This window comes from Hydra viridissima, unplaced genomic scaffold (assembly GCF_058129835.1).
Source record: "Hydra viridissima isolate aposymbiotic clone 2 unplaced genomic scaffold, HvirCarnegie_v1 scaffold_14, whole genome shotgun sequence".
NCBI lineage: Eukaryota > Metazoa > Cnidaria > Hydrozoa > Anthoathecata > Hydridae > Hydra > Hydra viridissima.
The window spans coordinates 7,603,922-7,631,587 of record NW_028324313.1 but is presented as its reverse complement, the minus strand read 5'-3'; the positions used below and the strand labels follow the sequence as shown (position 1 = coordinate 7,631,587).

The following is a 27,666-nucleotide window of genomic DNA, read 5'->3' as shown; positions in this document are numbered from 1 at the left end:
ATTAACAATTTAGTTGATATGCATTTCTTTTTTACTTAAGTATCTATTTTTGATGAGACCTCCAAATCAAATCCTGCTTAGGGCCTTAAAAAGGCTTGAACCGGCACTGATTATATAACTGTTAACCGAAAATTATCATGTATTCACAATGTATCACTTGGGCTTTTATGAAGCTTAAATTACAAGTATATAGCTAATGTTCTAAATTTATAAAACTCGTTCTTAAATTTAAATAAACCTCCGCACAAAAAGTGACAAAATAAATTGAAGTCATTTAAAACCAACTTAACGACTTTTAATATCAGGTTAAAAGCGATTTGCAAAAAAACACGTGATATATAAAAATGTTACTTAGGTCATAAAATCAACCGCAATCAAAATAAACAGAGCGTTAACAAAGATGGAAAGCTTCATCTTCGTTGACGAATTTTTTATGCTCTAAAATAACGTCATAATTTCTTTTTACAAATAATGAATTTATGATACCTGAATATATCAGATTAAACATGGTCAGGTATTAGATGCTGATTTAGTAAAATTCTGGCTAATAGAGAATTGAGACACGTCACCTCATCGCATAAAAGATCGACCCCTAGCAACACCAGCGACCTGCATGTAGAAAATCTTTATTCAAATTATATAAAGAATGGATTCGTCGAAATATTTATCTGTTATCTTCATTTTTTTTGCCATAATTATTTTTGAACAGATTTTTCCAGTATCCCTTTCTGCACACAAAATGACTAAATCTGAAAAGGAGAAACTGAAGTATGTGAAGCTAAAATGCTAACTTTTTAGGTTTTAACATATTGTTATTGTTTTAAGTATAACTTTATTAAATTAGAAGCAAGTTGTGAATTTAAGTGTGTGGTGTGTGAGAAAAATTGCTATAAATTGCAGAAATAAATTTTTGTTTGCAAAAATTAAAATTATATATCTATATATATATGAAAAGAAACCCACAAACCCACTAACATGTAAAATAATTCATTTTAAAGAAGGTCTTTCATATATTTTCATAAAATTTTCATATATTGAGAACATTTTTTCAGATTGAAGACTCTTGAAATGTTTGATCATGCTTATGGATCTTACAAGGTAGTAAAAACAAGAATTTAGTAAATAAAATTAACTTGATATTACTCATTTGGAATGAAAAACTTTACTTGTTAAACAAAATTTAAAAAAATAACGCAACTAAAAAAACAACAAAAAATTAAATTTTTTAGAAATATGCTTATCCAGCAGATGAATTAATGCCATTAAGTTGTAAAGGAAGATTTCGAGGTAGTGAGAAAGATCGTGGTGATATTGACGAAGCATTAGGAAAGTAAGCTATAGATTTGTTTCTTAATGGGTGATAAGTTTCTTAGTGATATTATTTCTTATGACTAGACTTATAACAGTTAAACATTTTTGATGCATTTTACTGTTGCAGTACTATTGTAAAAAGTTGATTTTTATAGTATAAAAATCCTACTTATTATTCTTACGGGATAAATTTTGAGTTTCATCATTTATGTAAGGCACAGCAGTTTTTATTCTGTTTTGTTATTTTGCTTTTAGTTCAACAAATCGCAGCTAAGTCTGTAGCAAGACCATTAAATCCCAATTCTTAACAATAAAATTTTTATTAAAATAAAATGTTGTGCCATTAAAGTTATTTAATTTACTTGATATAATTTATAGTCTATTCTTGTAAGTAAGACCAGATTTCTATTTTATGTTTAGTTTTTCATTAACATTAATTGATTCACTGGATACACTTGCGGTGAGATTTTCTTTTTATATTACAGTTTACAATATTTTGGAGTTTTAATAAAATGATTCCAATAGATATTGATATACCATTAGAATTAGTGAAATATACTTAAAGTAAGTATCTGTTAGTGTGTGCATTAGAATTAAACATCTGTAAATGTGTACATTAAATTTATTTAGATTTAGTTCATATCAAAATTTTAAAGCATGTTGCCTCCAAGATTGTTGTTATTTTTGTTTCTATACAGCTTCCTATTAACTAATAGGACATGTCTTGGCCTGGGTTCCCTTTAGATATGTTATAAATTGATATAAATTCAATATGTATAAAAAATGCTGAGGAATATTTTGATGATATTTGATCCTTACTTTAATCTGATATTCCATAATGTTGATATATCTAGGTTGTCATTAATTTCTAAAAATAAATTTGGATTTCAAGTATGCAGTATTTTTTTTTTTTTTTTTAAAGAAAAATGTCCAGATATTTTAATTTATCTCATTTTCATAATTTGAGGGTCTATTTTGCCCTTGGAGAACTGTAATTCAATATTCTTCTGTTCTTCAAGTAGTAATTCAAATTCTACATGCAGCCTCTGAAGAGTTGTAGCTGATTTCTTTATTTTTTTAAATGAACAAGAAACTATTTTGCAGACTTGTTCTACAGTTGCAATCAAAAAAATTGCAACCATCTGCAAAAACCAAGTCTGAAAAATAGTTTTTAATTTTCAAATATCTTCATAGAAATTGACTTTGTAGCAGGGAGTTATTACCACTACTTATTGATTTTAATTGCTTTTGATTTTAATATAGGGGTTTTCCACTTTATTTTTAAACTCTTTATTTTAATCACTGCAAACTAATATTTCATATTCAGGCTACAAAGTTCCAAATGGGTTGACTTTAAACTTGTTATAAATATTTCTTGTTTGCTGCTGCATTTAGTTGTAAAATAATTTTAAAGATGTACTAACAATGGTTGTGATTTGTAATAAAACATTTTCCTGTTTTAGGTTCTTGGTAAAGTTGATGAGTTTGATGAACAAGTTCGCTTTGTTATACAAAACGTGTCATTTAATACAGATGTTGTTGTCTCTGTTTTTGAAACTAATATTCGAGTGCTTGGGTAGGTGTTTTTATGTCATCATTAGTTGATTGATCAAAATAAAATTTGTAAATTAATGAAAGGGTTATGAGCATAAGATCTATACTCTCAAAGTGTACCATAATGCACCAGAAGTGATAAAAAATAAAATATTCTTTTTGATCACTTCTGGTGCATTCAGAGACATTTAGAGACTGCAAAACCTCTACAATACAATATCTCTAGCTTAGTTGCATTGGCAGAAGACAAATTCAAATCTCATTCTGAGTCACATTGTTCAGAATCAGAACTTAGTTGATAGTTTGCCTCAACTTCTCAACTAGTGTATCAGTTTTTCTGTCTTCTTCTTACTTAATTTTAAGATAATCCATGTGCTTCAGTCTATTTATCATTATACACTATTGTTTAGCTAATGTTGTGTCTATACTACCCATATAGACTATGTGTGGCCAGTGTTGGTCTTCTCAGAAAGATCTGTCATCAGTAATATTAGTCAGATATATTTTAAATGCTTTATTACAGTGTGAAATTTATCTTTATAATGATTTATTTAGATAAATTTAAATCTTTGCCAAAGTTGAACAATCCCTGATAAAATTCACAAGCAGTAAATGCATTACTGGGATACATTGTTTCCAGGACACCTTAAAATATTATTTCCTATTTGTAAATATATTTTAGGACCCTAATATTTGTTTAAGTGATTTGGTTAAGATATTGTTGAGGCCTGAAATATTTAAAATAAACCTAAAAATAAAATCTCTTTTAAAATCAACATACACTTGTTTAAAAAAGTATTGAAAGCCCTCAAAAGATATAAGGTAAAAGGGAATTCAAGTGTATCACAGCATGGAAATGACTGCTAAAAGAGCAATTAAAATTGTACAGGATATTTAGTAAAGAGAAGTTTAATTTATGGTTTATCTGTTTGATTAATAGTTTTTGTTATCAAGTTTGCATTATGTAAATTCTATAAGTTTGACAGTTATTGATGTTTATATGTAATTATGATGAATGAGGCTAATGGTTTTTTGATTTCCTTGAGGAAGAGGTTTATTGTAGAAATATTGTCTATACAAGACAATATTGTCTATACAAGACAATATTGTCTATACAAGACAATATTGTCTATACAAGACAATATTGTCTATACAAGACAATATTGTCTATACAAGACAATATTGTCTATACAAGACAATATTGTCTATACAAGACAATATTGTCTATACAAGACAATATTGTCTATACAAGACAATTTTGTCTATACAAGACAATTTTGTCTATACAAGACAATATTTTGACAATAAATCTCTTCCTCAAGGAAAATGGTCATATGCAAATTTTATATAATATATAGTTATAAAATTAAAATAGTGCATATTGAATACCTTATTTAATTTTTGTTTTTTTATAATTTGACAAGATATGTGATAAAATGTAAAAACTCCCATATGATACCCAAAAAGTCCATTTCAATTTCAGGTTTTTAATAGAAAAAATTTTAAACAGCACAGTTAAACTACTTGACTGGTTACAGGTGATATAAAATGTAATTGAGGCATCAATTTAAAAGACTTAAATATACTTTTAGTTTTTTTACTCACTTTTTGCCTACTGTGCTCCTGAATAAAATCTGTTTATCTTTGTGGAGATTGTGTACTCACACCCAATAATTTAAGTTTCAACAAAAATTTATCAAGTTTACAATTAAATTGAAATAAATAAGATTACATTATATATTTTTCTTATATCTTAAGTATAAAAGAGTGACATTTTGAAAACAGTCTTGGCTTGCTGTATTTAAAAATAAGCAAAAATAGAAATTCCTTCCCTTCAAGTATTCTCATTAATTAATTTTATTAATGAGGATTTGCATTTTTTTAGGGGGCTACTTGGTGCCCATTTTATGGCTGTGGCATTAAAAGAGTCTGGTAAAGGTTTGTTTTGGTATCAAAATGAGTTACTAAAAAAAGCTGTAGATATAGGAGATAGATTACTGGCTGCTTTTAACACAACTACAGGAATACCATACCCAAAAGTAAGAATCAAGCTTGATTGGTCTAATCAGTTGTTGATGATTTTATATTAAAAATACTTTAATACCCTGGTAATTCATGTATAGGCTCTAAGTGATATATAAATAAATTTTGAATCAAACATCTTTTTAAAATTCATAAGTTCTTTTTTTTTTTTCCTTTTGTTATTGTAAAATTTTTAAAATAATTTTTGTCCATTTTTAAAAATTATTTCTATCCATTTAAAGGTCAATTTAAAGTTTGGTGTCAACACACCTAATTCTCGTGTTGGTCATGAAACAGACACGTGCACTGCATGTGCTGGTACAATGATCATGGAGTTTGGAGCATTGAGTAGACTTACTGGCAATCAATTATATGAGGTATCTTTTGTGCTCTGTTTTTTGTATTATGTATTATATCATTTAAAAATTGAAATTAATTAATATAAGTTGCAAATGAAACTAAATTCTCTTTCTTTTGATACAATTAAAATTTTTATGTTTGGTCTTTTTTGTTACAGTCTGTTTGATTTTTTTTGCCCATCATTTTATACAAGCAAGTTCAAACCTTAATCTTAATAGGATCAAATCATTATATTTCAACCAATTTCAAGAAAACTTTGTGGGAAAACATATCTGATTTTCCTGATTTTTACATATCATTACCTGCATTATGTAAATAGATTAAATTTGCAATTTCAGAGTTCCAAGTATAGCAGTTTAGAAATTATAGCTTTGTAAACACTTTCAGTTGCGCTCCTTGATTTCTTGAATGGTAAAAATAGACAAATTTAAAGCCTTATAACTTTCTTCTTACTTTCAACAAGTGACTCATTTTCTCTAGAACTATTTTCTGGATATTTCTGTTTTAAATTTAGTGATTTTTACTAACTTGTATCCTATTAGAAAAAAACTATTACCTCCTTGGCCTTGGAAAAATTCTGAAAAATGGTTAAAAAATGGCAAAATGAAGTTAAGCATAGTATTTTACTATTCATCAACAAGTCCTTACATGTTAGTTTTCTGATTAGCTAACTATTGTCTGCAACAAATGAGCAAAATAAAAGCAGCTAGTTACATTTTAGAAATCAAATATAAAAGTATACAGTCCAGTCAAGTTAAAAGCCCCATTCTCAATCGTTTTGAGCTTGTAAAGTTTTCTAACACTTTGTATTGATCTAATATTAACAGCAAATTAGGCCATTAGGCCTAACTATCTAAAAATGTAAGCATTATAAACTTGTCATGTTCACAACAAAGATGGTAGCATTTTTTGATAACACTATTTTTTAATTAACAGGGTTGAATAGCATTATTAGAATGTGAGGGTTGTAACCTATTACTAGTAATTTGTTTTACAAAATTTTATATGGTTGCTATAAAAGCCACTTCTAGCCCTGCATTGTTATCTTTTTTTCAAAATTCTTTATTCCCCTAATAATGATAATACATAATAATGTAGCTGATGATTGAAAGCAGTTATAAACGATAATTCATTTCAACTTTTTTTTGAGCTCAGGCTCATATAATGTGGCAATAATGTCACTAACTGGATACTAATGCATATCTGTTGCTATTGGATACTTGAAATAATTGCCAGCTTTTTGTAATTAGCTAACACAAGCTGTGTCACCTTTAAGATCAGTTATCTTTCAAGGAAAGAAAATTCACCAAAATAGTTCACTTATACCCAGTCATTAATATTGATATCAGTGCTCATTGATTTTTGTGTTTTAATTAACTTCCAGCATGTGAAAAATGTCAAATGTACTTCTCATTGATTTTACAAAAGCATTTAAACAGCATGATTAATGTGAGAAATAAAGGTATGAGCAAGTTCCTGTAATAGCAGCTGTTTCAGTTTCAGAAATGTAGAGAAATCTGAAAAAAACTTAACATAAGGAATAACTATTTTTCCAAAAACATATTTAGTAAGGTCTTGTTTTAGGGAATTTTTTTTCTATACAATTTTCTTTAAAAAGTTTTTTAGAGCAAAACAAAATTATAATTTTTAAATTGTGATTGACTTTTTATAACTAAACATAAAAAATAAACATAAAAAGACATAAATAATTTTCTTTTTTTTTTTTTTTTTTTTTTTTTTTTTTTTTTTTTTTTTTTTGAGTAGAAGTCCGTTAAGATATAGGATACAAGACATCAATTATTTGAAAAAAAATCATAACCCAAATCTACATACACTTTGACATTAAAATGATATATACCGGATGTTTTTAAATTTTTCTTTAGCAACTAAAAACATGTTGGTCAGCATCAAAATTTGATTGTTAATTAGCCTTTGAAAAGATAGGTTATGAATAATTCTTTTTGGTACCACCTATTCCATTACATACAATTTTTTATGTGCAGTCCCAAAAAATTCCAATCTATTTTTAGTTCAGTCTCTTTTGTGAAAACATAGGTTTTTCAAATTAAACCTAAAATACAATAAGAAAAAGTATACATATTCAATGATTACAATTTTGTCTCAAATTTGAGGAATATCATTTCAAGGGCTGAAACACAGTTTGTTTAGAATAGGTAATTGTTAATCAAAATTTTTTTAATAATGTGGTATAAAAATTAACTTGGCTGTTTGCACAATCAGTGAAAAAATTGATTTTCTGAATTTGCAGATATTCTTATTTCAGAATTGGTATTATTTGGAAAGAAAACTGAAAACTGCCTCAGTATTGTGAAGAAGATTGTCAGTTTATATAACTTATCTGTTAACTCTTTTAGAAATTCATCAGGACTTTTAACAATTGTTTTTAAGGAGCACCTAACAGTCATCAACCGTTGCTTATAAGTTATTTCTTTTGCTGAATCCCCTACCAGTTCTTTTGACTTGAATTCATTTTTTAATGCTTTTATAATAAGATTTGGATTTCGATAGAAAATACAAACACAAGCAAATACAAGTAAATGTCAGTCCCACCTACACTTTACCATTGGATTTTGATTCTTCTAACCATTTCTGGTAAAGTTCTGAAAGATTGCATAATATGAGTTACTTCTGAATGTGCTGTCTTTATGCTAATATAATCATTTGCTCCAGCAACCTGCTGTTACTATCATTCTCATAAAAAAAACACATTTGATTTACAACTTCAGTAGTCAATTTTAATTTCCTGCAAAGCTCTAGCTTGCTTCACCATATATTGATTTGTTTTAAATTCATTAACTGTTTCCTGAATAGTCCAATGGACTGGAACTAAAGTGAGCAATTTTATTTTTTGTGAAGTATTGATCTCATTATGAAACTTCTGTTTAAGCTGTTCTACAATAAATTATAAAGAGGAACTTTTGAATGTACTAATTTGTGGCTCCTCTTGTTCAGATGCATTCAACGATTTATTTAACAACTTAACTTTCTTTTTTATTTTGTCTATTTGTAACATACTCATGCTGGATGATCTTTCAATAAGGGACATCAAATTTAACAAGACAAGGATTAATAGTATCAATTTTTACAACAGAGTTATCAGGTGATATGTAATCTGGATCATGTCTCATGTCAACTTCTTCAATACTCATGATTTTTCTTACACAAACAAAAAATTTTTTTCCCCAGGAATTAAAGTAGTGTTCAGTTGATTTTGTTTCAGATTTTGTTGATAGTCGTCAGGTTTCCTTTGACAATTTTGGAATGAATCGAAAAAAGGGTCACAGTATGACGTATGGTACGTCGAATAAGTAATTATTAAATTGTAACCTATGGTCAGTGCAAATTGTATGCTGATGAATATTTTTTATTTCAGTTCTTAAGGTCAGCAGGTATTTGTCTTTATTTAATATTTCAGAAAATTCAAACTGACTGCAATATGTACTTTTATGACAACCTAACTTTAGTTCAATACCAACAGAACAAGTATTCATGTTTATCTAAAAAATTCATGCCTATCTAAAATATTCATGTTTATCTAATTTAAATAAGATGAGTTATTATTGAACCTGCTTCTATATAATCTTATATAAAGTTATATAGGAGAAGTAGGTTCAATAAACATTTGATTCAACTATATATAATAGATCCAACAAAGTTTATTGAACAGAAAAATATTAAGATAAGTTATTTTGAGTTAAAAATTAACTTATCTTAATGTTTTTTACAAATGCATATATATATATATATATATATATATATATATATATATATATATATATATATATATATATATATATATATATATATATATATACAGTACAATCTCTCTTATTCGAACTTCATGGGGAAAAATAAAAGTTTGAATTAGAGAGATTTTTGAATTATAGAAAGTTGATTTTTTTTTCAAATATTCTGGTCAAACTACAAATAGAGATGAAAAAACAAACAAATAGTGATTCTTAGGCCTAATTGCAATAGAGATTGTGTTTTAAACTTTTTTATTTAAAAAAAAACAACTCAGTAATTGTAGATCGCCTTTTTTGAATATAAGCTCATTTGTTTGAAACATTTAAGTAAAGTTTTGTTGACATGATATTACGTATCAACCTTCACCCGTTTAGCCAAATTTCCTTGACGAAAAGCGTCAAAGATTTTATCTTTATTCTTTTTCCAGGTTAAAAGAATGTTTGGTGGAATATCAAAGATTTTTGAAACCTCTATTTGTTTTTCCTTTCTCCAATTCTAGTAGAACATCGTGTTTCCACTTTAAATTGGTTTCTTCATGCGATCACTTTGATGCCATGACGTTTTTTTAAACAAAAGATAATAATTCACGTTAATCGTTTTTCAAAAACTCAAAACATTCGAAATTTGAAAAAAGAACTCAACGGTTAACGAGCTTTTTACACGTCAGAAAATAAAAAAATCGATTTACAGAGAGATTCTCACTAAAGGGTCCGAAATATCCAATCGAGTTACGGAGGTTTTTGAATTATACAGATTCGAATTATAGAAAGTTAAACAAGAGTTTCTTAAGCGCATGTCACGGTGACTTTACATTTAGTCGAATTACGGAGGTTTTCGAATTAAGGAGATTCGAATTAGAGAGATTGTACTGTGTGTGTGTGTGTGTGTATATATATATATATATATATATATATATATATATATATATATATATATATATATATATATATATATACACATATATATATATATATATACACATATATATATATATACACATTTGTAAAAAGGCATATTTTTAAAGTCATTGGATTTTTAAATAAATAGTTAAAACTAGACTAATAAAATTGAAACACATATTTTATAAAAAATAGTTTATTTAAACAAAGCATTAAATCAATATTATAATGGCTTAATTTATCTTGTTCTACTTCATGTTGCCAGTAATGCGTGAATCCACTGTCCTACTTTTGTCTTGAATTATTAGCAATTTAATCATCTATAAAAATATAAATATAATAATGCAAGGCTCTATATAGTTACTAGCTCTTTAATTGTGTCCCTATTCAGTATAAAGATCAGATCAGGGAGGAATGATCTAATGGTCTTATTTGCTGTTAATATTAGATCAATACAAAGTGTTAGGAAATTTCACAAGCTCAAAATGACTGAGAATGGGGCTTTTAACTTGACTGGACTGTAGGTTTTTATATTTGATTTCTAAAAATGTAACAAGTTGATTATATTTTGCTCATTTGTTGCAGACAATAGTTAGCTAATCAGAAAACTAACATGTAAGGACTTGTTGATGAATAGTAAAATACTATGCTTAACTTCATTTTGCCATTTTTTAACCATTTTTCAGAATTTTTCCAAGGCCAAGGAGGTAATAGTTTTTTTCTAATAGGATACAAGTTAGTAAAAATCACTAAATTTAAAACAGAAATATCCAGAAAATAGTTCTAGAGAAAATGAGTCACTTGTTGAAAGTAAGAAGAAAGTTATAAGGCTTTAAATTTGTCTATTTTTACCATTCAAGAAATCAAGGAGCGCAACTGAAAGTGTTTACAAAGCTATAATTTCTAAACTGCTGTACTTGGAACTCTGAAATTGCAAATTTAACCTATTTACATAATGCAGATAATGATATGTAAAAATCAGGAAAATCAGAGATGGTGTTCCACAGGCCATTGGTTGAAATATAATGATCTCACCCAAAATTCTGGTCCTTGATTTGTAAGTAAATCAAGAAAAAGTTTAATTTAAAATATTCACTAAAAGATCACCATTAAAATTTTGAAATAGAGAAAATTTGAACAGTAAAAAAAAAATCGAACTTCATTAGTAATAATAGAAATCCAGTATTCCTTTCTGTTTTTTTTTAAACAAAATTCTATTTTGTTTAAACTTAGGATAAGGCGCATAAAGCTATGGAAGCCTTATGGATGTATCGAAGTCGTCATAGTGATTTAGTTGGCACTACAATTAATATTCATAATGGCAATTGGATAAGAAGAGGTAACTTAAGAATTATGTATAACAACCTTGGCACATTTACTATCGATAAGTAGCTTGTGGAAGTTTATGAATTTATAAAATGAAAAAGTATTTCAAATAAAGAACTATAAGCTGATTAATCATAAATTAATTATGAATAATAGTTAAAAGTTAGTTATGAATAGTAGTTAAAAGTTAGTTATGAATAATAAACTTGATTATAAAATTTTATGCCTTGATATATATTTTAAGCATTGTTTTTAAAGTTTGTAAAATGACAAAAAATTGATATCTTTATTTCTTTTTCTATTAGATAGTGGAGTTGGTGCAGGCATAGACTCATACTATGAGTATTGTTTAAAAGCATACATTCTTTTGGGTGATGACACTTACTTGGATAAGTTTAACAAGGTTAATATTGACATTTTATCAGGTTTCAATCAATGACTATTTGTTTGTTGTCTTTCCTTAAGAACTTTCTTCTCACAATAAATTTTATTACATTTAATTTCAATAACTTCTTGTGTTGTGTAGCTTAAGAATAATTCATATAAAGTTTTTGTTTAAACTAAGATTATAGCTACTTAACTAAATTTACTGTTATAAAGTTAAACTCAATGGAGCATTCAGTTGAACGAAAAAATCTAAAACTTTTTGTTTGCTCAAATAAATTTTAGAACAAGTTAATGCAACTGGTAAAATAGTTTTCAGGTGTTATGATTCTTCGACAAATATATGTATAAGCAATGAGAAATATTTTCTCCAACTAGAGTTTGAATATAGAAAATGACAAAATGAAAAAAAAACCCACTGTTTGAAAATTAAATTTATTGTTATGACATGTAGTTGTAGTTTTCATGTTCTCCTTTGTTTGTTGTTATAAACATAGCAGATACCTTTAAGTATTATTTTGCAGCACTATGAATCAATAAAAAAGTACATTCAGCGTGGCTCTATGTTTATTGATGTGATGATGCATCAGCCTGATCAGCCAGTTCGTTCACACATGGATGCACTACAAGCATTTTGGCCTGGATTACTTGTAATTTTTTTTAAAGCTCTATAATTTGTTCTGTTTGTTATAATACATTCAGAAATTATAAATAAAAGTAAATTTACAAAGAAATTAAAAAGTATTAAATTTGATGTTAATGTAATGTTAATCATGGCTGAGTCAACTACCACATGTTTCCAATAATAAAAGTTTAATTTTACTTTCTTTTAAACAATATAAACACTTCTTATTTTCTAGGTGTTAAAAGGTGATTTACAGTCAGCTATAGAAACCCACGAAATGTTGTATTCAGTGGCAAAAAAATTCAAGTTTTTACCAGAGGTAGCAATTACTAAATGAATTTATGTAATGATTGCTGAGACTTTTTAGATAGAAAGTTGCATAATTTTCTTAACTATAGCATGAAGTATCTATCAACATATAATAGTTTTACAAAGTTTTTTAAAAGAGAGAAATCTTACTTTAAACAGGTACAATAGGAATTTAGTAAAGAGCAGAAGAAATTTATCAAATAAGAATCAATTTTAGAGAGGTTCAATATGAGTGTACGAATGAAAACTCAGTAAAATGTTTACTGATTTATTTTGTTGATATTATGGGTTTGAATCTTAGCTCTATTCTTACAGTCGTGGAAAATAAAAAAAATTTTCTACACAGGCATTTACTTCAAGTTTTGATCTTCATTGGGCACAGCATCCTCTGAGACCTGAGTTTATTGAAAGCACATATTTCCTTTATCAGGTCTTTTTTTAACCATTCTTTCTATTTTTCATTCTTCTTTTTTTTAGACTTTTATCATTTTTAAATATTTTTTTGTTATGAAGATAGGTTGTATTTTTTTTCAGGCCACAAAAGATGATTACTACTTGAATGCTGGTAAACATGTGTTGGAGACCTTAGAAGAGCATGCTAGAGTACCATGCGGTTTTGCTGCACTGACTGATGTGCGAACATTTCATCATGAAGACAAGTAAATAATATTTCTCTTCAATTTTAAGTTGTTCTAACACAATCTTTATTGTTCAAACATTCTCTTTTGTAATCAGAATTGATTAAGTCTTTATCAGTCTTCTCTTCATTGCTACATTCATGATACAAGTTTTATTATTAGTATTAGTATTAATATAGTTTTCATTACAATTATCATGCAATCATACAATCTTTATTGTAACTATCACTTTTTAATAATAGCATTCATATTAGTCATTGTTCTGTCTAATAATACTTTCTTATCCCTGCAAAAATGAAAATACATATTGTACCCCCTTCCCTCACTCCTTCTCCCCCTCCCCCTCTCCCCCCTCCCCCTCTCTATTCATACTAATGAAAAAATACAAATTAATCAGTTTTTTAGCTTAAAGTAGTATTATGAAAAAAACTTATTATTAGTATGAACCCCAGGGTATTTGAACCATAAGTTTTTTAATTTTGTAGGGTGTAACATAAAGTTTAAGTTAAAGGAGAATCTTTTTTTTTCAAATAAAACTTCCTCTAAATTTATTGTGTTTTTATTCTCTAAACAACATTTAAAATAAAATTCAGATTGAGTCAGGGTGTTATAGACCATGTTTCAACTGTATTGAGAAGATAAAATACATGAGAACCAATTGAGAAAGTCTCAAAAAAGTATTCAGATATAAGGCTTCAAGAAGCATAAAATTTTTACTACTATATCTATTTTTATGCATAATTTAACCTGTTCGCTGCCAACTACGAGTATACTCGTAGTAATTTAGCATCATTTATTTGCCAACTACAAGTGTACTCGTAGTTAGTGGGGCTTTGATATTTGCCAACTACGAGAATACTCATAGTAATCTGGCATCATGAGTTTGCCAATTTAAAGTAAACTTGTAGTTATACTAATTTATTTCAAATAGAATTTGTGCATGACCAGCTTTGTCTGTTCTTTTTTTTTTTTTTTTTTTTTTTTTTTTTTTTTTTTTTTTTTTAATTTCACATTTGACTTCAGAAAATATTACATTCAAGTTTTTATTTTAAAAATCCAGGGAACCTAATTTAAATGTGGATAAAGACAGAAATATTTTGGTTTTGACTTTCGGTCAGTTCTTAAAGTACCACAAATGTATGTTTTTTGATTTATCATGTGCTTTGTTAATTCAAAGGAATTTTAAAAGTTATCGGTGTACAGGTAATAACCTTTTGCCAGAAATATTTCCATTAAATCTAAAACAATAGCTCCTGTTTGACTCAACAAATGTTTATCGAGAGTTGTCTCGCCAGAGTAGATTTTAGTATAACCTTTTAGTACAATACCATCTGATTTGCAGAGCTCATAGAACTTGATACCATACTTATGTCTTTTATTTTTCACATACTGCCTGAATACAAGGCGTCCCTTCCACAGCATCATTGACTCATTGATTGATATATTTTTATTAGGACATTAGATGTTATCCATTGTATTATTTAAGTGATTGAGAAGTCCAATAATTTTACACAAGCGTCCACTACCCAAATCTTCATTGTTAACAAAATGCCAAAACAGTAACATTAGTTGGAATTTATTTCATGACATTCTAGAAAATAAGGGTAATCTATAAAGACTGTTCTTAGACCAATAGTACTCTAAAGATGGCATTTTGACACACCCCACATGAAGAATAACTCTAAGGCACTGCCGCATACCTTCTGAATTTAATGGTTTCCAATCTTTAACATGTGAGCTTCTTCTGAGGGGAGGCTGCTTATTTATTTCTTGCATTGCGTAGCGATTAGTTTCAACTACCATAGTATTTATAAGCTCTTCTGTAACAAATAGTCTAAAGAAATCTAATGGTTTCTTGCTCTCATTGTTTATCTTCAAACCAGGATCAGCAGTTAATTGAATTTGTTTTACAATATTCGGCTCATCTTTCCATTGGTTTGAATTTCTAGATGGATTTTTTTCAGAAGTTGTTTCGTCAGGCAAAATATTACTTAGAAGATCTACTTGTTGAGCTTTGTTTTGATTTTGTCTATAAGCAAGACCACCCGTTGTTCTAGCTCTTTTTGGCGGCATTAAAAAATCTTCTGCAGTGGCTGCTAGATAAATGTCTGTTAACTGATTGTCATCACTTTCTTCAGTGTTATTATCTTCAGAACCTGATTCTGATGCAGTCAAGCTTGAAGATGTAGTAGTACAAGCGAAAAATGAATCCGAATCTTCAATATCATCATCTTCACTATCCTCACAATCTTCCATTATCATATGTGCTGATCCAATTGTGGAATATCTGTGTTGAGCTAATATGAGATAGATAAATTTATAAATTATTTATAAAAAAGAAATTACTCATCTATAAAACACATTAATTAGTATACTGTGTAAAAAATTCGAAGTGCACCCTAAAATGTTTTTTAATATGTTAAAAAACATCTTATTGTGTACTTCAATTTTTTTTTCACATTTTTAATAACATGCAATATAATGTGGTTATCAAATATATTTTAGCTTCTAGTCTAAAAAACACAACAATTTACAATTAAGAAAACAAAATATAAATTACCTTTTTTACTATGATAACTGCCAATGTGCATGTGCAAAAAAATTGAAACACTATTTATAATAATAATACATCAAATAAGCTACATTACTACACCTTTTTAAGATGTAATTGAGAACTTGAAAATTGTAATTAAGAAAAGTAAGATGTAATTGAGAAATAAATTTAGAAGTCGCAATATCTCATTAAGAAACATAACATGTAATTAAGAAATTTTAAAATGTTATTGAAAAGTCCAACATGTAAATAGGAAATCGCAATATGTAATTTGAAAAACTAAAGTTGAAACTAAGAAATCGTAATATGTAAATGAGAATACATTATTTGTAATTGCAAATTCACAATATAAGCTTAAAGGTCATTATAAAAAATCTTCTTGTACATGCATTTTAATAAGTTAATAATACCAAGTTTAGCATTTGTATGCACCAGAAATAGAGTAATATAGTAATGGAATTGAAAGATCGTTGTGCTATTGGTCAATACACTATGAACAGAAAGTCTGTTATTAAATTGAATCCATGCAAGCATTTATTTCACCAAATTTGTTTACATCCACTTCTGGAACAACCAGAACCACCTTGTTCAATTTGTAGACATGAAATACAACTGAACAAGTTAAAAGAAAACATTGTTTTATCTTCATCAAATTATAAAAAAGATTTAATGTGCTGAGCGAAATGACAGTTGGGTGACTCTGGCGCAAACTTTAGGTGTCAAACATAAGACAGCATACAATTGGTCCGCAGTGGAAATTTAAATTTCATTGGAAGAGGTGTAGTTACAGCCAAATGTGGTGGAAGAGGTGTAGTTACAGCCAAATAAAACCACAAATGCCTTTTTCATTACTTTTTTATTTTATTGATAATATATTGTTATTTATTGAAAAACAACCCATATGGTCACCTTTACCAAATTAGGACCCAACCAAAAATTGCAAGGTAAACTAAGGTAACAAAATTAAAAATACAAAAAACTTCTTTCTGATAATCTATATTATAAACTTTTCTCAATTACAACATTATCTTTTTAATTACATCTTACATTTCTTAATTACAACTTTCATCTTCTTGATTACATCTTACGTTTCTTAATTACAACTTTCAAGTTCTCAATTACATCTTGAAAAGGTGTAGTCACCACAATGAGTTATACTCATTACAGTGTTACGAGTAAACTCGTACTTTGGCACTGGAGAAAAAAAATTTCTTCTCCATTGCCAAAGTACAAGTATACTTGTAGTGCTTATTTTTTGTCAGTTATATTCAGAATAAAAAATGCTATAGAATTATTTCAGATTAAATATTTTATTTATTGAAATGTTGATATGTAGCCTTGGCAATGAGAATAAAACTGCGCAAAACAGCCTTGGCAAAATTAATCATTGCAGACATTATGGCTCGGCAAAGAAATAAAGCATAATTTAAAATAGCTCGGTAGTGAACGTGCTAACCTGGATTACCTAGAAATCTTTTAATTGCAAATTAAATATTTGGCATTTTAAAATTCTGTTTGCAGCTTAATTCTTTCCTGAAAAAATTTATCAAAATCATGATTTCTTTCAAAAATCAGCTATTAAAACACTAACATAAAAATATTTTTATAGGATGGATTCCTTTGTCCTTGCAGAAACCTTCAAATATTTATATTTGTTGTTTTCGAGTGAAGATGAGCATCTCATTGATATCCATGATTATATTTTCACCACTGAAGCACATCTTTTGCCATTGCATCTTTCGTCAATTTTAAATGATCGGCAAGTCTCTTCAAACAAAACACCAAATGTAAATTAATGTTTTGTGTTTTTTAAAGAACCATTTTGATTTTTATATAGCTTAAATTTTTTGTGCTTTTTCTTTATAGAATTCTGAAATATTTTTCTCATATGTTGCATCTTAAGATTTTTTATAATTCCATTTGATATGTTTTTCTATAATTCTGTTTGATATATCTTTATAGTTTTCTGATCGAAAAGAAAAGCCTGTTTTAGAAGATTCATGCCCAAATATTGTTCATTCATTTTTACACTTACGCTCATTTGCTGAGAGTATACGAGAGAATGTTAAAAAAAGTCCCTCAGACAAATCTACTAAAACCACGTGTAAACCATTGCAAACAGAAACATCTTCGTTCTCAGTTGTATTTGATTTAGGAAAGGCAAAGTTGGCATTTGCTGGGTCAGTAATTTTTTATGGAAGCTTTGATAATTAATTTTATTAATATATCTTTTGTATGATTTATTTTCAATGATGGTGGTTTCTGCACTATTCATTCTTTGAAATAGAATTTTTTTTTTTTACTTTGTTATGAGCTTTTAAGTAAAACTTAAATTAGAAATTTTCTTAGTAAAAAAATAATGTCTGCCCACATTTTTTATCTTTTTAAATTTGCCAGTTTTAGCAGCTATTGAAATAAAGATATTTGCTAGGCTTTTAAAAGTTTCCAATATTGTTAATTAGTGTCATTTATCTATAAATCAGCTCTTTTTAGTCAAAGAAAACTTCGTGCTGAAGAGTTTCAAATTGGTAATGAAGAACATATAAAAATATTAAAATTGCTTGGAATCTTGGTAGTTAGCAATGAAAATGGAAAGGTTCAGTTAGTCCAACAGGCTGGAACAGTATGTTTGTTGTTATTCAATCATGTATTATTAAATCACAGGTGCTTTAACAATTAGAACATATTTGTAAATTTTACTGCGATGAACTTGGATGTAGAGTTATTCATTATTAAAAAAAATTGTTTCTATTGTCTAAAATAGAAAACTCTAGTTAAGTGATTAGTGTATTACTATTAAAAATACTTATGATGTTGTTACGATAATATAAGTTAATGTTATATTTAGGCTGCCACAACACAAGATGCTCAAGAGGGGATCATATTTATGCAAGAAATGATTCAGCTGGCTAAAGAAAAAGGTTCAAGTGGTGAGTTTAATTTAAACTTGTATTTTATATTAGCAATCTGTAAAATTGACATCTGTTTAAAAACATTTAAATATTGTTACAGCTGATATTCAACCAAGTGTTGTGCAGATATTATCTGGGGGGAAGATTGTAAAGCAGTTTACTGCTGGATCAGCACAGTTCGGTGCTGATCTTACCAAGCTTAACTTAGGGGTAAATCAAATTTTTTTGACAAATTCTTCTTGTTGGCTTTTCATAATACTTTTCCTGTAGCCTCTCATGATACTTTAATTAGGATTTCTTTATTATCTTATTTATTAGTTTGGTTTTATCAAAACTTGATGTCTGAAAAATTATGATTGATTCAGAATTTGTTAAGAAAATGCTTTTAGGTTTCAGGAGAAGCAGTAGAAACAGATCCGTTTAGAGCTTGTAAAGAAATTCATAATAATCATCAGCTTACCAATCGGATTGCTGTCATTGAGCGATCAGAATGCATGTTTGTGGACAAAGTATTTTTTAAATTACTTTTTTTAATCTTTTTTTTTTTATATATATACATGTTACATATATATACAATATAATAACAATTACTATATTTAACAATTATGTTATAACAATTGTATTATATAACATGTATTATATACCCATACACACAAAATGGTGTTATACAATTTTTTTTTATAGTTGCAAGCCATTGTTTTCTTCTTGCCAGTATTTTTAGTAAATCTGTCTAGTAATGCTTTAGCAAAAGGTTGCTGGTGTTATATACCCATACACTCAAAATGGTGCTTACAATTTTTTGTATAGTTGCAAGCCATTGTTTTCTTGTTGCAAATCTTTTTAGTAAATCTGTCTAGTAATCTTTTAGTAAGAGGTTGATAATTATAACAGTTATAGCAAAATAATATAAGTTTAAAATATATATGTAGAAATTTATTTTATAGTTACCAATATTTTTTAGCTAAATTTTATTTGTCCAGGTCCGCCTTGCACAATCACATGGAGCATTAGGAGTTATTATAATTGACCATGTGGAAGGCACAACTTCTGCTAGTTCACAGTTATTTGGGATGAGTGGAGATAGTAATAGTGATGATGTCACTATACCTTCTGTGTTTCTTTACAAAAAAGAAGGAGATGAGTTGCGATCGTTAATGAAACAGTCTGGAACTACAAAAATTAAAGTTAAAATTGCTCACAAGCAGGAAAGATTGGGTTAGAATCATCTTTAATTCTTTGATTATTCAATTTTTGACATTTTATACAAATATCTCATTTTTCTTAGTAATTAGAAAAAGAAAAAATCTTTATTATATGTGTTAATATATAAGGTTTATATTAAAATTTTAAGTTATTTGTCAAATATTTAGATGAAACCTCTGATGAACTGTTAAATGTTTCTCCTCAAGAAGGAAAGAAAGAGTCTTTGAATAAACAAAACGAGGTTCTTCAAACGACTGAAGCTACTCAAGATGATATGATTCCAACAGGTACTCAAGATGATATGATTCCAACAGGTACTCAAGATGATATGATTCCAATAGGTCCTCCAATTGAAGTTAAATCCACTGTAGAAGGACTATTGGTATTTGCTTTTTCTATTTTTATTCAAAACATTTCCAATTTCATTAGTTACTGTATTTAAAAGTTCTTTTTATTCCAAAAACATTGATAGATTGTTTGGCTTACAAAGTCTTATTGCATCGACTTGCTTATAAGTGATACTTAAAAAATTTTTTCTATAATCTTAGACCATTACGACAACCAGAGACTACATCAAAATGGATACCAATAGTATTCTCAAAAGAATTACTCAAACTACAGAGAAGGTATGCCCGACCCCACAGTGTGATGCAGGGGTGCGTGTTCTTGTAAAGACAAAAGAGGCAGACTATTTTGATTTCAATAAAATTATATCAAAAGAATCCATTGGTGATGAAACAAATCATCATGAAAGCGTTACGAGCGATTTTAATAAAGTTTTGTATCAGACATTAGGGGATTTAAAAGAAGTCAAAGAAATTAAAAAAGAATCTTTAGATGATACTTTGGCAGAACTTAAAGCCATGGCTTCGGGAATACTCAGTAATGTTGAAAAGTTAAAAAAGGAAATAGTATTGGAGAAAGACTCGAGTAAAGAAAAGAACACTATTGGTTTGTATAAATTAGCAAGACAAATATTGGAAAACGAATTTGATTCCCATATAGATAAAGAAATTCATGAAAGTACCTTAGAAGGTGACGGTGAATACGATTTAACTAATATTTCTAGGACGAAAACATCTAGTGAAGAACTATTAGAGAGTCAAAGTGAAGAAAAGTCAGAACTTTAGTTTCAGATATTTCTACATCTTATTTATTCAATTTATTTAATTTTCTCCCGCTCAAAAATACTTGCCAATATTTATACTCTTGCAACAGCGTTGAAAAAATTTTGATATAAAAGTGTTTGAAGTATCACCCTCAAAGATTTTTTTTGGAGAATTTCACTGCAGCAAGCAGCTGTTTTTTCTGCGCGCCTTTTTTTCACTGCGCCTTTTTTTCACCCTTGTCTCTAGTCATAATAATGATAAATACATTTATTTCAAAGATGCGTTTTTATTTTTAAATATAGTTTATAGAGGAAATTTGCCTTTTAAATATGAAGCTTACTCTATAATTTTAGATAAGCATAAACTTTTAACACTCTGCTTTCCTAATTGTAGATTCATATTTTTTTTTGTTTACTGAAATGATAATTAAATAAAATTGAGCGACTTTTCTTTACTATTTTTCGTTTAAATTTTTAATATCGTCGAAGTAAAAAATCTTTTTAAAAATGTTAAAGGCCTAATTTTTAGATAATTTGTTCCTCTGTAACTGATATTCTTTTAACACAATTATTCTATTGTAAATCTCTAGGGAATCAAACAACTTGCCATGTATTATTCACAGTGGTTTTCTTGGGATTTCAAATGATGAATTTTGGTGAAAATTTCCGTGTAAGGTCTTGTTGAAGAATTTTTTTGATTGTTTTCTTTCCACTTGAGTAAAAATTGTTGGTTGTGTTTCATTAAACGAATTTTAAAAGTGTTGCAGTGTGACGGTTGTTGAAAATGTTTGTTTTGCTGCTTGCTCTGCTCATAGCATACTTAAGTGCTTCATTGCATCATTTAAGTGTAGTTCTATTTGAACAAAAATAAACACGTCAAACTTGTATTGACGCATTTATGAAATTTAAAAATTGACGCATTTATGAAATAAACATCGAAAAAAACAAACGAACAGTAAGTCACTTTTTCCAACTGCGAACTTATGAACAGCGGCAAGAGTGACGCAAAAACATCCTTTTTTGTGCAAAAAAAAAAAAACACTTAAAAAAAACACACTAAACTGCTCGTGTTAGCAAAAATAGATAAAAGAAATAGGACGTGGTTGTTTAAATAATAAGTCAAATTTTTAAAATTGTTAAAAATAAATGTTAAGTCTTGCTAATCAAGTTACGTCACGTCCTCCTAATCAAGCCCCGTCAGGTCTTTAAAGTCGCATTTTCTGATCAGATTTATGCTTGTCATTTTGTTTAGTTTCGGGAACAGGTGAATTCTGAATTTGAGAAATATTGCTGAAGAATTATTGGCGCATATTTGCAAAAATTGACGTAACCCTCAAAAATAATAAACCACGTAAAACTTCCAAAAACCCGGGAGAATAATTTAGTACAACCAGCATGTTTTTAGACAGATTATAAAAGTAAACCAGTAGATATCGTTTGTAGAACCAACACTAAAAAAAAATCTAAACAATGCTAAATTGTACTAAAAATATTCGTCCCACTGGTTATTTTAAAAACCATTTCAATCATCCGTCATGGAATTAATTAATATAGCAGCCTGCCACTTATAAACCATTTTAAGAAATATTCAGCAGGATTTTATTCCATAAAAATGTTAATTTCTTTTTTAAAAAAAACTCACCTTTGAAGAGAAATTTGCCAAAGCGCCTTTTTTCGATTTCCTTTTCACTTAAAGAATAAAGATTTTTTTAAATGAGTTTTTCAATATTCAAAAAAACTCAACGAGTGCGTAAATAAATTTCGATCTAGAGACAATGATTCGAGTGTTTCGGATGAAGTGTTACAATTATTCAGCACATATGACAAGTCAGAATTTTTCGTTTTTTTGACCCACAGAGCTATCCCTATTATGTTGCCTTTTTGCGGAAAAAATTGCTAACAAAGAACGCTTTTTTGGCAACAATCTCAGAAGATTAGAGAAGTAAAACGAAGAGAATGAATCAACACATGTCTCGACCATTGTTTTTTGTTGGCCACGAGACCTCTAGTTACCAGGTTACCAGGTAATTTTGCTGTAAAGGGTATTACTTAATATTGTAATTGAATTTATTTCTTTAAGCTCGGACTGCCAAATACGTCACACGAAGTTTTTTTTTTTTTTTTTTTAATCTGATTATATAAGTGCGGACGACGAGTAACTAGTATCTCATGCAATATGTTTTTTGGTTTTCAAAGATTGGAGCTTAGTAAAGTTATCCCGCTAACATAGTTTTTTCAACCTTCTTTCATGCATGAAAAAAATTGAAAGTGCTATGATAATTCCATAAAAAAAAAGTTAAAATTGTGTGTTTCATTTGATTGCAATATTATCGCGTATCAACAAACATTTTAGGAATAATCTTTATTTTTGGACAAGATGCTTTGGTTCGATTTGTTTACAAACACTGAGATAAGACGCCTTATATGGAAATTGCCATCAACACAAATAGAAACAAAACCTATGCGAGAGAAGATTCTGCACGAAGACACGCGATAAGTTGTAAGTTTTTAGTTCTTTATTAATTTTGTTTTCAAAAAGAATATTTATTTAACTTCATATGTGTATGTATTAACCGACCGCGATACAGTTTATACCCGTAACGCACTTAAGACTTTTTTTAAGATAAATCGATGGAGAGATTTAGTGACAAATTAGGTATTTAAAGTGTGAAGGGAAAATTTTTACTTATTGAAATATGATTTTTTTAAATTTTTTGTGTGCAATAAGAATTTTCTTATTTCTTTTGTTTGATAAACTCTTTGATCTTAAAAGATCATTTTCGGATTATCGCGAGAGACCTCTGCAACGAAATAAAAATTATGAAATAAATTCAATTTGACTTATTTTAAGTTTGCAAGTTTGTTATCTGTGGTTTTTTGTTTTTTTTTCTCAATGAGATTGGTTTTTTTTTTTTTTTAAAGAGGATATCTTTGCAAATAATTTTGATCAGTTACTCATTGCTTTTAAAAGTTTTTTGAAAAATCCCTTTGCTTCTTTTTTTTTTTTTTTTTTTTTACATAAGGTTTATTATCTGCCAATTGCTATTCCAAGTTTAGAGTTATATCCGGTATAAAATTAAATCATGCCAAGTTCTTAAGATAAGTTCCAAACACCGAGGAGGCCAAAATAAGTTCCAACCAACAACCGCCAAAGACAATTTCATTATTAATGGCTTGTTTTTCAATTCAGTCAGTTTTAAATAAATTAAAAATGGATAATGGAAACCCAGGGAGTATGTTAAATCTTAAAAAATAACAATGAACCACATCAATTTTTTTTTTTTTTTTTCTAACTTTTGAATTTTAATCGTGATATATAAAGCTCGAAGTCTTTTATTAGGACGAGCCAAAAAATTGGGTTATTATTTCCTTTTAGAGCAGGTTTTCAAACACAAGTCTCAGACTGATCATTAAATTTCTTATCACAGTTCTCCTCTCAAAATATACAACAAAAAAGATTTTAATCTCGGAGACTTATTATTACTTAAAGGTAGATAAATATTTTGCGGTTTTATGATTTACGATTAAGGAACTTTAGAGATAAAAATTGAGGCTGAAAATTCTTTTTTTTTTTTTAATGTCCGACCACGAAGACGTGTGAGCATTTATTAAGCATAGTTATGAAAACTATTTTAAATTTTTTCCTTAAAGCCTTTAATTTTAAAGGAAAGTTTTAAAACACTTAGCTTAAAATTTATTTATTTTTTAATGTCCGACACGAAGAAGCGTAAGCATTTATGAAGCATAGTTATGACAGTTATTTAAAACTTTTCCTTTAAAATATGCTTTAAAGCGTTTTTATTAAGCTGGTCAGTAATAACCAAAATGAGTACAATTAATTTGATTAAAACCATTTACGAGCGACCTTCAAAAGAAATTTTTTCAATAAAACACACCGCCACAGCGTCGTAACAAAACAAAGAAAAAATGCTGCTCATACTTTGTCATCATTGAGGCATCTCAGCGGAAGAACGATGTTTTTTTAAGCTGACATATGGATTGAAACTAACAGCGTATTCGGTTATAATCTGCATGCCACACACTTAACAAACTCATCATTTTTTATGGGATTTCAAAAAAAATTAGGGAGTCAAAATGAAAGGATGGGAGTTTTTGTCAAGCAAAAGTCAATATTTGATTTTTGAACTAACGCTAGTTAATAAGTAATATTTATCTAAATGTTCGATTTTTATTCAAAGATTTTCTTTTAATATTATTGTACATCGGCTGATAAATAAATACTTCAGCATCAGACAATAGATAATTAATTTATCTAGCAACACAAAAAAATATTAATACAAACTAACAATAAATGTGCTGAGTGGGAGGTTGTTTTTTTTATTAAGGAGAGTATTTTTTTTAATCTTTTGCTTCTGTAATAAATGGAACTAATTCAAGAACTTATTATAGATTAAAATGACAAATCCCTGATAATAGTAGCTTACAAACAACCTGCAGCGTACTTTTTAACCGGACCAATATCTTCAAAAGATGTAAAAGTTCTGTGTAGTCTTTTTTTTTTTTATCTTAATTTTTTCAATCTTCTACAATTTTTTCCTTTGTTTTTTGTAAATAAAACTTTATGGGGGTCTTGATTTCTAATTTACTTTGTTTACGAAAGTACGATACCGATACGCAGCTCCCTACGGTCGATTTAAAAAAGTAGTCTCTAGTAATGAGGGCACCCTGCAGTTTTAACATGACATTACTTTTGCATTCGATGAAATTTATTGTATTATTGACTTAGATTCTTTTCGAGTTTTTTTGGAAATTTTTCGATGGTTTAAATGGGTTCATATTACAAATTTTCTGCTCTTCTAGATTTAATGTCGAAGAACATTAAAGTGCAAAAAAGAAGCATTCAATCGTCATGGTATTCTTGTATGTGTTTCTATCTGTAATCGCTTTGCTAGGAATATTTTGTAATGGTTCTATATTGGTGTCAGTCTTTAGATATCGGGTGTTGCGAAAAAAGCATTATGCATTATTAGTTAGTCTTGCAATTTGTGACACGCTTAAAATCTTTGTGATTATTAGTTTGATTATAAGCTTTGCGATCAAGGATTTTAAATTTTGCGTGGTAACAAGCAGTTTTGGGATGTTATTGATGTTTGTCACTACGCTTCATCTTGCTGCTGAAAGCGTAAATAGATGTCTTATTATACAATTTCCTTATCGATACGACGATGCCATTTCAAAAGAAAGACTGGCATTTGGCATATTTATGCTCTGGTTTCTACCAATATTCTTTGAAATGTTTTTACCGGGGTTTTTGTACAAAAAAGACTGGTACAATTCCTTTAGTTTTCAAGCCCACATGTTCGATTGTAATGAAAGGGGTTTGAACGGGGCAGATCCTTATACAATTGCAATTCATGCAATTTTTTTTGGTTTACCGCTCTTAATCATGCTTGTTTCTTACGGTTTCATGCTTCACATGGCTTATAAAAGTGCGCAGCAATTGCGGGAAACGCAGGTTAGAAAGCGTACTATGAAATCACCGGCAATAACTGAAACTAGATTTTCTAATCCTATCATTGCCATGGTTACATCGAGCTACGATACAGCCGCTATTTCTTCCACCAACCAAGCAATTCAACCTATAGAACACAAAACAAGATCCCAAAGTGTTGCATCAACTGCAAAAAAAGAATTGCAAAGAGTTATGAAAAATAGAAAACGCGAAATAAAAGCCTCAAAAACAGTAGTCATGATTGTCTTTGCATTCATCGCATGCAATGCTCCGACATTTTCAATTACTTGGACAGATCTAAACTCTGAAAGTTCAAATTCAAAGAGCGAAGTAAGGCTGTTTTTGATAGGGTTAGCATTTTTGCAAGTATTCATCGATCCAGTTGTGTACTTTTTACGTCTGAAGGATTACAAAAACGCAAGAAAAACGATAAGAAGAGTTGGTACAACAATGATCCGCAAAACCATTCGAAAACTTTAACGCTATCAAGAAGCATTATGACGTCTTTGAAAAGGTCTCAAGAGAGATATTTAAAAAAACAACTGAAAAAACCATTTTTATAGCGTTTTTTTACAAGAGAATTATTAAGAAAAAAACCTTTTAAAACCCTAAAAATCCTATGTATAAATTTACCTCTGTAATATATTTCAAAATTTATAATGTATTTTTAATTATGTGTGCATGTGTGTGTGTGCGTGCGTGCGTGCGTGCGTGTGTGTGTGTGTGTGTGTGTGTGTGTGTGTATGGATGTATGTATGCATGTGTGTCTGTGTGTATGGATGTATGTATTAATTTATGATTGCATGTATGTATGTACACATACATTTGTGTATGCATGTATATAAATATATGTATGTATTTATGAAGTATTTTTTTAACAAATGAAAACTATTAAGTTAATTCATTGCAATTTTCATTTTTTTCGATAAAAAATCAAAAAGAAAATTTGGTTGAGACTTTTGATAGTTTAACTCTTGTAACTTTCAGCTTATTTAAAATTAATGTCGCTGTAAGGTAAGAAAAAAAAAATCAATTCAATTATCTGGTTTATTTAAAACAAAAAATCTTTTTCAAATTTCAATTAATAAGTGTATTTTTATAAAATAAAATTATTAATAACAAAATAAAAAAATGAATAGAATAAGTTGTGACGACTTTTGCTTTTAAATAAGCTTAAAATATGACTAAAAACTATTTTAATAATTGATTTCAAAAATTAA

General features: G+C 28.3%; 2 protein-coding genes and 2 pseudogenes across 5 annotated transcripts; 2 read left to right on the top strand and 2 right to left on the bottom strand.

The window, feature by feature from the left end:
• Positions 1 to 360: 360 nt before the first annotated feature.
• LOC145180978 (ER degradation-enhancing alpha-mannosidase-like protein 3) lies at positions 361 to 21,410 on the top strand. 3 transcript variants are annotated; one of them, XM_090072131.1, is made up of 22 exons: positions 361 to 798; positions 1,053 to 1,098; positions 1,230 to 1,330; positions 1,732 to 1,771; positions 2,775 to 2,887; positions 4,751 to 4,904; positions 5,130 to 5,264; positions 11,148 to 11,253; positions 11,546 to 11,643; positions 12,149 to 12,274; positions 12,485 to 12,568; positions 12,905 to 12,988; positions 13,093 to 13,217; positions 17,360 to 17,537; positions 17,713 to 17,930; positions 18,244 to 18,373; positions 18,599 to 18,680; positions 18,763 to 18,872; positions 19,052 to 19,171; positions 19,643 to 19,877; positions 20,033 to 20,247; positions 20,414 to 21,410. In XM_090072131.1, exons 2-22 carry the CDS (start codon positions 1,069 to 1,071, stop codon positions 20,993 to 20,995), a joined length of 3,066 nt encoding a protein of 1,021 aa, XP_089928257.1. In that variant the 5' UTR covers positions 361 to 798; positions 1,053 to 1,068; the 3' UTR covers positions 20,996 to 21,410. The 3 variants fall into 3 exon arrangements, 2 of the variants coding, with proteins under 2 accessions (XP_089928257.1, XP_089928256.1); XM_090072130.1 differs by having other exon boundaries at positions 365 to 768; XR_016446988.1 differs by lacking the exons at positions 17,360 to 17,537; positions 20,033 to 20,247; positions 20,414 to 21,410 and having other exon boundaries at positions 365 to 768; positions 19,643 to 19,841.
• On the bottom strand, positions 6,377 to 7,236 carry LOC149879115 (uncharacterized; annotated as a pseudogene).
• LOC149879114 (uncharacterized) lies at positions 6,980 to 8,759 on the bottom strand (annotated as a pseudogene). Its single transcript, XR_016446989.1, has one exon. The product of XR_016446989.1 is annotated as an uncharacterized LOC149879114 (transcript).
• A 1,833-nt stretch (positions 21,411 to 23,243) lies between the features above and the next one.
• On the top strand, positions 23,244 to 27,346 carry LOC145181263 (octopamine receptor beta-2R-like). The gene is made up of 2 exons (XM_080056338.2): positions 23,244 to 23,473; positions 25,795 to 27,346. Exon 2 carries the CDS (start codon positions 25,844 to 25,846, stop codon positions 26,924 to 26,926), a length of 1,083 nt encoding a protein of 360 aa, XP_079912464.2. The 5' UTR covers positions 23,244 to 23,473; positions 25,795 to 25,843; the 3' UTR covers positions 26,927 to 27,346.
• The last annotated feature ends 320 nt before the right edge of the window (positions 27,347 to 27,666 follow it).

Excerpts from the sequence above, each read along its gene's own strand:
- LOC145180978 (XM_090072130.1), top strand. The coding sequence starts at position 647 with ATGGATTCGTCGAAATATTTATCTGTTATCTTCATTTTTTTTGCCATA. Across the intron at positions 2,888-4,750 it reads ACTAATATTCGAGTGCTTGG|GGGGCTACTTGGTGCCCATT; the intron begins GTAGGTGTTTTT and ends GCATTTTTTTAG. Across the intron at positions 13,218-17,359 it reads ACATTTCATCATGAAGACAA|GATGGATTCCTTTGTCCTTG; the intron begins GTAAATAATATT and ends ATATTTTTATAG.
- LOC145181263 (XM_080056338.2), top strand. The coding sequence starts at position 25,844 with ATGGTATTCTTGTATGTGTTTCTATCTGTAATCGCTTTGCTAGGAATA.